Source organism: Vigna unguiculata, chromosome 7 (genome assembly GCF_004118075.2).
Source record: "Vigna unguiculata cultivar IT97K-499-35 chromosome 7, ASM411807v1, whole genome shotgun sequence".
NCBI lineage: Eukaryota > Viridiplantae > Streptophyta > Magnoliopsida > Fabales > Fabaceae > Vigna > Vigna unguiculata.
Genome location: NC_040285.1, coordinates 19,805,834 through 19,819,523, shown reverse-complemented (window position 1 = coordinate 19,819,523; position 13,690 = coordinate 19,805,834). Strand labels below are relative to the sequence as shown.

The window sequence follows — 13,690 nt, the reverse complement described above, 5'->3', positions numbered from 1 at the left end:
CCTAACTCTTAGGAAGAACAAAAATGTTTAGAAGGGAAGTATCTTCATCTTTCTTCTCTTATTAGATTTAGTTTTATATTGACTTTTCTTGTATTGACTTAAGTTGAGTTGATTTATTGACTTAGCTAGAGTTGATTTGTTTACCTTTGACCTTGATTGTTTGTTTTTTCGATCAAACTAGTGTCAATTTGAAGGAGGATAACACTATTTGGAGTGAAGGAAAACCTTAACCTTGGAACCATACATGCCATATACACATTTGGAGAGTTGGAAGAGCTTGGAGTTGACCTTCATTTTTGAAGGTCAATAGGCGCATAAGGATAAGCTTAGCCACCAAGCTAGGTCACTCCATTTAAAGACACCACCTTTAGTTGACCTAACTTCTAGAACCATGCTTTTGTGTTTTTGCTTCTTAGTCCTTAGCTTTGTCCTTTTGCAAAGAGACCCGTCCCAGCACTTATAAAGAGGCTCTTCTAGACTTGTATAATGGTTGAGTATTTTGAGTAAAATTACCTTATATTTGACCATTTGTGAGAGTGCTCTCTTTGATAGTATCATCTTCTCTAGTCTTATCTCTAGTCTTATATGATCGGTCTTTGTCGAGTTCACTTCCAAAACTCAAATCATTTTTTAAATAGTTTTTTCAAGTTTTTAAAGAATTATGTAACCCTAATTTCTCATTTTGAATGATAATATGTGGGAGCAAGGTCAATACTTGTCTAGCCTAAAAAGCCAAAAAATAATTTTTGTCCATTATTTTCTTATTTCATTTATAGGGAAAATTAACATTTTGAAAATCACATCAACTTCACACATTTGATTAAAGGTACCGCTCGGACGGACGCTATAGGGTGCTAACACCTTTCCTATGCGTAACGGACTTCCATATCAAAAATTTAATTTTGGCAGACTATGCTTTATCTTTACAGTTTTTCATAATAAACTGTGGTGGTGAATCCAAACCGTCCTTTTAAACCGTTTCTTTTTTGTTTGTCGTCCCGTTGTGATTTCAGTTGTGACACCTGCGTTGTCCTTTCTTGAAGCGTTGCCAAAGGAGTTGCAGGATTATCCCCAACCATCCCTTCTAGGAAGGAATGTCCTCGATCAGCACCAAAAACTTTTGGTATACATCCTTCCCAACGTCAAAGTGGTCATCATAAATTGAAATGTCATAGAGAAGCGTTGTCTATCGCAAAGCTTTACAAAAGCCCAACTCATGCTAGAAAATCACTATTGCCTTCAAGTTCCAAACCTACTTGTCGAGGTTGTCATAAGAAACCTTCAATTCCTTTAGCTCACAGGTCACCTCGACCAACTCTTCAGAAGTCTTCTTCTCATTCTCTTCTATTTCATGCATCTGTTCTTCCAGGACCTCTTATCACTTTGGGCCTGGGTTTGTTACTTGCGAATCTCCACCAGCTAAGAGGATAAAGTCCTTTTCTCCATAGTTAATGATGACAGTTGTTGTTTCAACGAAGCAATCTTAGCCTCGAGCTTCTCAATACGTTGAACCTTTAGTAACTCATGACCAAGCAACCTCCCAATCACCAATGCTCTTGATTGGTGCTCCACGAAGGCATTTACCAAGGAAGAAAGGGGAGCTAAGGAGAAGATCTTGACCTCATCTTGGGAAACTGTAATACTAAAGCCATCAAAGATCTTCATTTTTGTCCGTTTTAGTCTATTGAATGCTCCACCTTCTTCAATGTGATAACGTTTTGGGGAAGGACATTGAGATGTACTGCCCCCCTTGCGTCTTCTTCTTTATTTTCTTCTCATTAGGTTGGGGAGGTCGAGGACTTCTTGTTTCTACATTCGAGGTCACTGTGACCAAGTTATCAGATGGAGGGTTGGAGGTCTCTTTTCCTTTGCTACGAGCATTCAGCTGGTCTCGCAGGAGACGGAAACAAATTTTATGACCAACACCAACACCTTCATGGGGAGCCATCATAGCTACAAAAACAAACAAGAAGTAAGTCGAGTTAATAAAGACCTAGTAAAAGCGAAAAGGCGAACACATACCATGCATTTCATTGCGTGGACAAGAAGAATTAAATGCAACCTCCATATATTTAGTTAGAAGTCGTTGACGGAAGGTATCCAAGAGGCTAATAATTGTGCAATCGTTAGCAGTCATCAAGGTCCTCAGCCAATCATCATAATGAAGAGGATAACGAGTCTAAAAGAAAGAGAACTTAGGCTTATCTCCATTGTAAAAATTAGAACAACTAGAAGGGTTTACCCCTACCTTGAAGAATTTGTTTTCATAACTCTTGAAAGAGAAGGTATATGGTGTAAGGAGACACGACTTCGACCGACCAAACAAGGATAGCCAGCTAATTGAGTCTTTAGGATGAGTGCTATAATGGTGATAGAACACAAGTGGAGAGGGTGTCATACCTAAAAGCTTACAAAGAATCCTAAACGCATGCAAAGCCGCCCAATAGGTAGGGTGACGTTGCGTCGGGGCCACGTTTAAAATACGCAATACCCCCATAGTGAAGTCATCAAAAGGAAGCAAAACATGTAGGTGGATTATTAAAACCGAATACATGTAGAAGAAGTCACCATCAGACCCCTCTTGCCTATGACAGACATTGTCTACTTGCCCTACCTTGTTCACAAAAATAACATCATCTTGGGCATTCTTCTCAAGAGGGTAAGCATCAACAAACCTATGGACCCACGATGACCACTTATATCTAGAAAAATACTCACGCACACCCCGATCGACCCATTCATACCTTGTGCGAAAGTGAAGGTCCTTTAACACTTCCGTCAAAGAGGTAATGGCACTATAAGTGCTACTAGAGGAAATTATCGAAGACATACCTATACGCTTTATATGGGCTTTACCAACCAAGGAATTACAATCAAAAGAGGACGAGGACAAACACACACCTGTAGAGTAGCAACAACACATGTCTCACTCCCAATAAATTGTCATATCACTTTTGGCTAGGTCCATCTCACGTTAAACATCTTCAACCTTTTAATCCCTTATGTATCTTCAAGACTAGGGGGCTACTATACTAGTATAGCCTAAGACTATTAGGCAGCCCAAGATAAACAAGAATTTTTCTTACTTAAAATACCCTGGCATTCATAAAGGGTTGAGGACGACTCGACCCACTATTGTAGGACCATCAAAACCCCAACCAGCACATCTTAGCATTTAAGTTTAGATTACGCAAATAAGTAGAGGACATTTCAGGTCACAAAACGGGCTAGGATACCTCGACTGACTCTGCCACAATTATGGGATGTTGTGCATCAAGGTAGAAGACACTTCAGCCTACAATAACATATACATCAAAGACTATCAACCAACACATCTCGACTTTGGGAGACTAGTGTATATGCATAAGTCAAGAACATATCAGCCTAGTATATATGTGTAGGTCGAAGACACCTCAACATGCACTAAGAGACTAAAGACATGTATGTCACTGCTCTAGTATGGATCCACAAGACAAAAGGATAAATCACATAGTGATTAAGGACACGTAAATGCATTAGGAAACCCTAAGACGAGTTAATCATATGTGAACTGTAGGCCCAATAAGCAAGGCCTATCCAGATAATATAAATAGCATTGTTGACGAGATAAGTCAATGATCTCATTTATAACAATATCTTGATTTACTACTAGTAACTAACTTGTGTGTCAAAGTGTCGTTTTAGACTTTCTCACCGAAGTCACACCACCTTCATTGGAAGAAAACATCTCGACTGAAGTAAGGAAGAAGGCTTGCGATCTGACGAATAGGAAGAAGGATGGACTCTAGAGCTACCTAATACATCTCAATAATAGAAGATTTGTGTCTCTCTGCCTACATCTCAACCCAACAGGAAAAATATATTTACATTATTAAATTATAAAAGAGAGGAACTTTTTATACTTTTTCTAGACCCTTCTTTCTTCTTTTTTCTCTCTTCTTCTTTGTTCTTCTAACTATGCTCAACTTTCTTCATTTATGTTTGTATATTTATCTTTATTTTTTTTCTTTATTAAAATAAATGTACTTGGATTTGTTATGACACACGTGTCGAAAGGTTGGACTTTGTCAGCTTCAACGCTTCTTGGAGTAGGACTGTGTTTGCTCTGGTGTGTCCATTAACAGAGCCCTAATAGGCGTAAAGAATGTAATAAAATTATTAATATTAAATTATACAATGTAAAGAGAGTAACTTCTTTTTTAGACCTTTCTTCCTGACAAATCGTTTTTCTTTTTCTCTATTCTTTTTTTTTCTTCTAATTATCCGAAAGTTTCTCCATTCTTCCTTCAACTGTGCGCAAGTTTCTTCCTTCTTCCTCCAACTGATTTTTTTGGGCCGTTCAGGAGGAAACTCAAACAACACAACTTGTTTCTTACGTTTTTATATTTATCTTTTGTTTATCTTTATTTTCTTTCTTTATTAAAATAAAGTTTTATGGTTTTTTTATGACACATGCGTCAAAGGTTGAACCGTGTCAGCTCCAGCACTTCTGACCGTGTCAAACTAATGTGTCGGATACTGCAACGTACCCGCACCTTTGTGTCCGTGTTGGAAGTAGGGAAACCTTATCAGAGCTTCGTAGAGCAAAACTTGTTTATGTTTGTAATGATTCAAGGTAAAGAACTCGTGATGAACATGAATCCAATTGATTGGTTGTTCTATCTAGTTATAAGACGTTTCCAAAGGATTCTTCAATTCTCATGAAAATGACTTTACATTTGAATAAATTATAAACCATGATACAAATGATTATTAAAGGGCCTAAGTTGTTCTAACTAAGAACTAGACTCCTGCATCTTTCATTTTCCTATGTTTCTAAAAACTTCTGCGGCATGATTTTGGATATTCTCATGCCACATATTGCAGTGGTGACATAACTGAGACGAAAATTAATCAGCTCTCGAGAATATTCTTTTGCTTATATCCTCACAGTCAAACATTATCCCAATTCTCTGATTCATCAATCTTGAGATTCGTTCTGGCACGGAGATTGAAGTTGCATGCTCCAACGGCCTCTTCAACAGTTAGATAGATCCATCTCTGTCCTAAATGATTTTGGAACTTCGATTTGTTCAGTTTCTTCATCACCTCGCTTCCAGGATTCACCAATACAAGCTGAATGCATAGGAATGGAACGTTAGAAAAAATATATATAATTTCTTTGATGATTAAAAAAGTAATTGATGATAACAGGAAAGAGAGATTACTTGAAGTTCTCTTCTCTCAGTAATCTTCTTCACCTCTTCGAGCATACTTATTCCACTTGTATCGATGTTTCCAACACCTGCCAATAAAATTACACTGCAACTCAGACTGAAAATTCTAAAACAAAAAGTGTTAACACATTCTTTATCAGTCCTATAATTAAATTCACAACATTAGACCTCAAGATTTTGTAATTTCGAAAAAGTTCGATAGTGCAATCAAAACATCGTGTTTGAGATTATCTGTGGTGAACGTTTTTTCGTTTACTAATAATTAATCAAATGTGAGCTACCATAGTTTCCAGGTCCATCACTCACCACTCATATCCATTATAACATACTGCAAACTTGTCTCTGCAGTAGCTTTGATTCTGTTTTCTTCTTCATCAATCCACCTTGTGATCCTATGCAAAACAACAAAGTTTTGTGGTAAGTATTTACTATACTTTGTTTTTGGCATGTGAGAAAAACACTCCAAATTTGCAGGTAGATTACCTTTCTCGTAAATAGCCTGCATTGGCAAAGTAAATGGGTGCATCAATTTCTAGGATGAGGATTCCAGGAACATGTTTTGCATTTGGATATTGTTCAACATTTCTGTAAATCCCAGAATTTGGAATATTTCCCAAAACGAATGTCCTTGGCCTTGCAATGAATAGCAGTACTCGAAGCACAGAAATTGCAACCTGAAAACATATATACATGCACATGAAATCCCATATTAAGTTCATAAATCTTTATATTAATCTTATAATGAGTAATTCAAAATTCACCACACTGATACATACAGCTATGACTAAGCCAATTTCAACACTGCCAAACACCACGCCAATGTATGCACTCATGCACACAACAAAGTCAAATTTGTCAATCTTCCACAGATGAATGGCTGCTTCATAATCTATGAGGCCAAGCATTGCAGATACAATAATGGCTGACAGCACCACCAGGGGAGTGTAATGGAACAAGGGTGTGAGGAATAGCAATGTTAACATCACTGCAATTGACATTATAATGTTGGAAGCTGCTGTCTTGCATCCAGCATTATAGTTCACCGCTGAGCGTGAAAATGGCCCTGAAACAAATTCATTTTTTTAACCAAAAGTCAGCAATTGATGCAGAAAAGAAATAATTCATTCATTGTTCTTAATTGTGGCAGAGAGTTCGTGAAATAAGGCTAAACAAGAATATATAGAGTAAATATTTCATGTTGACGCTTAACAGTTAAAATATTTACCTGTTGTGAGGTAGCAAGAGGTGAAAGAACCAACTATGTTCATGGTACCAATAGCTATCATCTCTTTGTTGCCATCAATATTGTAATTTTTATACATTGCAAAGCTTCTTCCCACTGCTATTCCTTCCTGAACAATATATATCATCAAACTCAACATCAAGATCTTGTTGAAATCTAAACTAACAAGGATAGCAGTTGTAGGATTTTGTGTTGGATTATGAGATTCATTTCCTTTTCAATGGGAAAATAGGTAAAGTAGGAATTCAGATGTGGTTTAATCTCTAGTTAGATGTGTTTTCCATATTGACTTCTCGCAAGAAAAATTAAAAATGATTTTTTATAAATTGAAATTAACTAATACACAAAGAAAAATAAAAAATTTGGAAAACCTATGAGAAAACTTTGTGTTAATTGTATGTTAAAAAAAATTAAACTAAATATTTTTTTTTATAAATGAATTTATACCTATTCTAATTTGAACTTAATTAATCTTTTTTATTTTCCTTTAGAAATTTTTACGAAAAAATCTTCCAAAAGTCTCAAATGGTTAAAATGTAGGATGAAAATAAAGAATATCTTTTGTAATAAGCTATAAGCTTTTAGGGTGTCTCTTGTGACTTTAATCTTTCAATATGAGTACTTAGTCTCTTGCCTTATATCAAACTCTAGAACCGAGTTTTAGATCTAACTGGGTTAAGAGGAATTTAAGGGAAAAAAAAGGTCCAAATCAATATGTAAAAAATTAATCAATTTGGATTCTTTAATTTTCAGGCACTTTATCACATTTAGATACTATGTTTCTAAATTTCTATCATGAAAAAAATAACATACAAATTCTTTGAAAATAAATAAGTTATTTCCGAGTAGTGTGCAAAGGTTTGATTTTAAAAATTTTCAACTCTAATCTTCAATATTAACAAGAGAATTCCAACCCCACCTAACCTTTTGTTATAAGGCAGCATAATAGCTACTACGAAATACAATATGGATAGATTTTCATTCTATGCTTACATTTTAAAACAGTGTTATTTGTAGAAGTAAAATAGATGAATATCTCACTTGCATGTTATCATCACTCTATAACAAGATTTTTCGATCCAACGTTTTTTTTTTTTTTTTCATTTTACCCAAGGCACAACCATGTTTTGAGTATCCATTCACAGTAAAATCAAAGAAGACCATACCAGTAGCTAAAAACAGAAACGTCACTAATGATGATAGTGCTATGTTTCTTTTTCTCTTAATTATTTAGAAAAATGTGAGCTTTTATAGTTGTATTTTGTCTTTTTTATGGTGATTAGGCATTTTGGATTGCGTGTATGAAAAGCATATTAGGCATGCATTCCGACAAAGTAATAGAGTTTGAAAGGTACTCACTGCTAGTGATATGATGCCAACAACAATGCCAGTTTTCACAGCTGTGGTCATATAAGGTGACACAAAAACCAGCTTTGTTACTGATGCTGGATTTAAACCCTTCTTCAATTCTCCTATCTGATTCCATTTCACAATTCACAAAAAAACATTACTATATCAGATACCTATCCTTTTCTTCACACCAATATTACCAAATTTCCACTGCAGGAAACTACATGTTTCATCTATAATACTCATAGTAATAATAGTAACTTTTGTAAACATCTGTATAATTAGGTTAAATACATTATCCATGCATCTGACAAACATCAACAGTGTCAACCTTGTACCCTTGCTTATAAATGATTCCTCCACTGCTCCAACCAGAACAGAAAGTTCATGATTATGGATGCTAGGTAGGACCCAATAGTGTTTGGTTGTTACAGAAAAAAACTCTGGAAATCACGTTTTATCTACAAAAATATATTTGATCCAATCATGGTTCTAAAGAAAATCTGAATAATGATAAATAAGTTTAATCAGTAATTTTCAAACTCGTAACACACTGACTGTGATACAAGACTCACTTTTGTACCTTCTTTATCAGTAGTTTTGGAAAAAGAACAAGATTTTCTTAGTTTTGCACAACAAAATTTAGGTTGTAATGCTTGATATTTGCATGAAATAGATGAGATAAAAATAACACTCACCACTTCAACTCCGTGCTTCTCAGCATGAGTGAAATAAACTAACACACTTCCCAATATAACCGATGTTAACGGCGCCATTGCTGACACCCAAAAAAACCTTGGTTGTTTTTTGCTCTGCATGAAATCACAAACTGTAATCACTATCAATTTTTTTTTATTAACTGATAATCACATTTTTTCTGCTATTCATTACCGCTAGAGACTTGAACTAATTTAAGTAAAAATAATCTAAACATCAATTTATATTATATGATGTCAAACTTTTGTTGTTGAGAAAATTTGCTAGGTTTTATTTGGGTCAAAAGATAATAAAGTAGCTGGGTTAGGTTAGGACTGAAAATACGTTTCAGTTAATTAGGTTGATTTTGATATAACCATAACTGGCATACATACAAGAAAATAAGTGATAGAAGGACATATGAACATATCATCTGGCTATGTGCTTATTTTTCTTTGTTCAGAAAAGAGAGTAAAAGATACGTAACATGAATCTCTTAAATTGTATATCAAGTTAATAAACAACTTTATATTTTTGGATAATATATTAGACATTTTGTGCAAAAGAATATGGATTAGGTATACTTACAAAGTATCTAGTGATAAGGAGGAAGAAGATGAAGACAAATCCTAACACAGAACTTTCCCACCTCCACTGCAATAAATAAAAAAGGAAGACAAACTTACAATTAATTTGAGTTGGGTCAAAAAAATAATTGCGTGAAGGAAACATAAGTGAGCTTTTCACATGCAATTATATTACTATAATTTTGAAGCTGGTAGGTGAGGTGAGGTAGCTAAATTCAGTGGAGTGTTTCAGTATAAAAATTGCTTACCTCATGAGTTTGGGTGAAAACAGAGCGCATCACTGATATGATATCAGCTCCATGGGTGAAATGCACAAGACCAAGAATCGATTTTAGTTGCTGCAGACAAACCACTGTAGCTGCTCCACCCATGAACCCTACTATGGTTGCATGTGACAGAAAATCAACTATCAACCCCAACCTGCAACCACCATGCATGTATTGTCCTTATTAATTATAACGTCACTATTTCACAAAAGCAATATCCCATTGTTCTTGAATTTACTTTGATTTCTATGTAACATGTTAGTAGTAATATGTTGCATAAACTTACTCCTGAAATTTGATATAAGAGTAGATAACATGCGTTAATCTCATTGATAAGATACTTATTGCTTCTATTATAATATTTTTGTATTTTACATTTTTTATTTATTTATATTTTGTATTAAAGAAAACCGAAGCAAGGGTTAAGACAGGAGATACAGTACACATTAAAAAATATTCATTATTTAATATTTGAAAAGGTGAGTAGCATTAAATTTGAGTTTGAAAGAATTAAGATTGTACCTAAACAAACCCAAAGCAGCCTGAAAAATTCCAGCAAATAATGTAGCAGTGAAAGCAAGGTGCAGGTAAAGGATTGGGTCTTCATTGGGATTAACCACATCACTCAACATGGAACCCATGAGAAGCGATCCAACCGCCACCGTCCCCACCGCCAAATCCCTGGAGCTTCCCATCATGGCATAAATCAAAGGTGGTATAAAGCTTGAATCTGCAGAGAGAGAAAAGCATGGTCCATTTAGTTTTTGTTTGTCATAGGTTTGAAAGAGAATGAATATACGAGAAGATGAAGAGAATGAAGAAGAGACATAGTCCGAGGATAGGAGGGAGGTTGGCGAGCTTGGCATAGCTGATGCCTTGGGGAATGGCCAAGCTAGCTATGGTGATGCCAGCTATGAGATCAGCTTTGAAGAAGTTGAAGGTGTATTTGGGTGCCCATTGGAAGATGGGGAAGAAATACTGAATACCAAGCATCAACTTCTTGGAGGGTGGTTTGTTCTTGAACTGTCTCAAAGGATCATCTGGGAAGAAGGTCTCCTTCAAGGTCATTTTTAGAGACTTGAAGAAGGGTTGGTGCGGAGGAACTTCTACCTGCTGCTGCTGAACACTCTCGTGATCTACACTACCCATGATGATGATGATATTGTAGTAAAAATTTATGTTTTGGTGTGTGTGAAGAATGGGTGAATAAGATTGGTTTATATAATGGGGTGTGTGAAGGATTTGGGCATGAGGTGAATTTGTGTACGTGTGGGGGAGGATTGTTGTGAGGGTTGTAGTGCGCTATGTGGACCACCAATGAAGACAAAAAAGGTTATTGGAGAGGAACCCAAACGTGGTCTTATGTTCTCCAAATGGAACTCAAAACTCTCAAGCTTTAGTTTTCCTCTTCTTATCAAAATTACGGAAAGTTTATTGCTGTATTATGTGTTTGCTGCCAAACACGGTGTAAGCAAAATGAAGGAAGATCACGCAACTCCTGTCTTCTTAAAAGTTTTTTTAATTATTTTGCGTTTCACTCCTCAGATTATGACTATTGCAATCATTGAACCTTTCACCAATTTAGTGACGTGTCCTCCCTTCGGATCATATGGCTGGATTTGTCGGTTTCAAGTCTCACCCTTTTCTTTTTCCTTCAATTCTTCATGTTAAAATAATATTAAAAAGTTATAAAAGTGCTTTTTACTTATTTTTAAAAAATTATTATTTATGAACCTGTTTCATATAAAGATAATCAATACACCATTATACTAAAAAATAGTACACTACTGACATAATTAGAAGCTAGAAAAATCTATGAATCCTACCTACCGATCCTCAAGATTTTTAGTTAGAGGATTAAAAGTTGAAGTTTCAAGAAACAACATAGAAGATGCATTGAACATACTCAATGTGTGTTTGGGCATATTAATGTTACACCCTAAGGATATATGTTAATTGTATTCAGATTGAAAAACACGGTTCTTTTTTGTTTTCTTTTTGGAAGTTCAGCTTATAAATATGGTCCGTGCATTATTATTAGTGGTTGAATTTAAATTAAAAACACATGTGAAAAGATAAGTTAATTTTAACATGTGAATGACAACATAAACAGAGCACAGGAGCATCTTTCTTTACTTCAGCTGTTAGGTATGAATGAACATAGTTCATTTAAGAAATTATTTATTTTTATTTTAAAGTCAAAGGATTGTCTGACCCTTACCGCAAAAGTTTGAAACCAAAGTCAAACATACATATATCAGTCTTTTTAGACTCTTTTTTTCTTATAAGCTAAATTATATTAATCTAAAACTTATATTAAGCATAAATGTTTTCAAGCTCGTGAAGATGTTATTTAAAGTTTTGTCAAAAATTTTTAATACTTTCTGAGTTATCTTAGAAAAACATTATGTTATGAAGTCATGTGAGAGAGACATATAGAATATCTCCTAATGATATCTACATAATTCTTATACAATCATATGTAAATAATAATACAAATCTTACTATTACTTTATGCTGTCATTTATGTTTAATTTAATTTGACAATGATCTACGTCAATATAATTTTTTTTTCTCATTTTCCTTTCAACAGTTTATCTAAATTAAAAACACAAGAAAAATCATTAAGAGTTATTTTATTATCAGTACTACTATTATTAGAGTAAACACGTGCGGATATGTATGTTTTATATTTCTATAAATAATATAATTGTGAAAAATATAAAAAATTTTGTTGTCAAAATTTTGAAAACTATGTATAAGCAGTATTTGTTATCAAATTATATTTCATTATCATTACTTCCGTAAAGTTTAACTCAATCTCTAGTAGTACCTATCTTTATTATCTACTTAAAGTGGAAATGTCAAATTTAAATCACTCAGAAAAATCAAAGTCTTAACCCGCAAAAACTAAACTCCCTCGGTCAATATCTTCCCACGACACGAATATTTAAAAAAATATATATTTTAATGACACAAATTTACCAAATATAATAAAAACTTTATGTACATGATGGAAGGTTTACAGTCCTTTTTGACCAAAGTACTAAATATCAAAGAATCACACGTTTGCGTGTTTTTTTTTCTTTTTCTCGAGTGTGCATATTCATAAAGAAGAAACTGAGAGTTTTTGTGATTGGAGTGGGGAGGTTAGAACTGGTGGTGCATGCATGCTACCTGAAAACGCCCACACCCATGGCTGCGTAACTTCGTCATTTTCAAACACTTCTTTCAGACTTTTGCATGTTTCACTGTTCTGGCCACCACCATTCTAATCAACATTTATTCACAGTCACACATTAAGAAGGAATACAATAAAATAAGAACTCCTTTCATTAATTTGTTCCAGCCAACTTTAATTTATGTCATTCAAAATAAAAGTTGTGTTCTAGAAAAGACATATATTATCAACTTTGCATTGTGTTCTCTTTTTTTAATATTATGAGTTTTCTTGAAATTAGTCACACTTATCTTCAGCTAATGTGACACCACCATCTGTTGTAATTATGTTGTCGTGATTGGGTTAGTGGTGACATCAATTTATTAAATAATGTAATGTGATTATATTTAATTCAATCTTTAAATAAACTTCGCATCCTTTATGTAGTACCTTTATTTGATTAGAAACTTATATTTTAATGTATACTATAGTGTTTAAGTTTAGAATTATAAGACAATTTCAAAGAGAATATAAATATCCAAAAATCAGAACTAAAATCATTCTTTTTTCAATATTTGGTTCATCAACTTACACAAACATATATTTATGTATTAGTACAATTATAATAATATTTTATCTAATTATGATGACTTATAACATAAGAAACATATAAATAATTGGATTTGGCGTTTCTTTATTTCTTATTTTTTTTTTACTTCTCAATCTCTTAATTAAAGATATAATAAAAATATAAAATATCCAAAATGTTATTATCTGTCAATATCATATTATCATCTCATTATTGAACTATAATTCATGCAAACACTATATATTGATTATTGGTTCATACTAAACGAAATGTTGATAAGATGTGAGAAGAAACAAATCACATTATTGAATAGGTAAAACAATAATATTTACACAAAAATAATTATATTTATTATTAGTTTTTTTTTGAAAACCTAGAAAATAATCCAAGACTAGTGGTGGTTTTTAAAAAATGATATTAAAATATTTTAAAAATATAAGGTTGAAACTAAAAATAAGTTTTCTATTAACATAAATTTATTTTACAAAAATCATTATCTCTCTAAACTTCACCTTTATATTATATCTAGTTCTCTAAATTCATCCTTCACATGTTTGAAGATCGGAGTAAGTTATAGAACTCA

At 33.6% G+C, this 13,690-nt stretch overlaps 1 protein-coding gene across 1 annotated transcript; it reads right to left on the bottom strand.

Annotated features, from left to right (window-relative positions):
• Window positions 1-4,676: 4,676 nt before the first annotated feature.
• Window positions 4,677-10,561, bottom strand: LOC114192222 (sulfate transporter 3.1-like). Its single transcript, XM_028081865.1, has 12 exons — window positions 10,186-10,561; window positions 9,881-10,088; window positions 9,341-9,512; window positions 9,094-9,159; window positions 8,508-8,621; window positions 7,819-7,935; window positions 6,442-6,568; window positions 5,993-6,279; window positions 5,700-5,890; window positions 5,523-5,608; window positions 5,208-5,284; window positions 4,677-5,115 (listed from the first exon to the last, which is right to left on the bottom strand). Exons 1-12 carry the CDS (start codon window positions 10,505-10,507, stop codon window positions 4,933-4,935), a joined length of 1,950 nt encoding a protein of 649 aa, XP_027937666.1. The 5' UTR covers window positions 10,508-10,561; the 3' UTR covers window positions 4,677-4,932.
• Window positions 10,562-13,690: the final 3,129 nt, after the last annotated feature.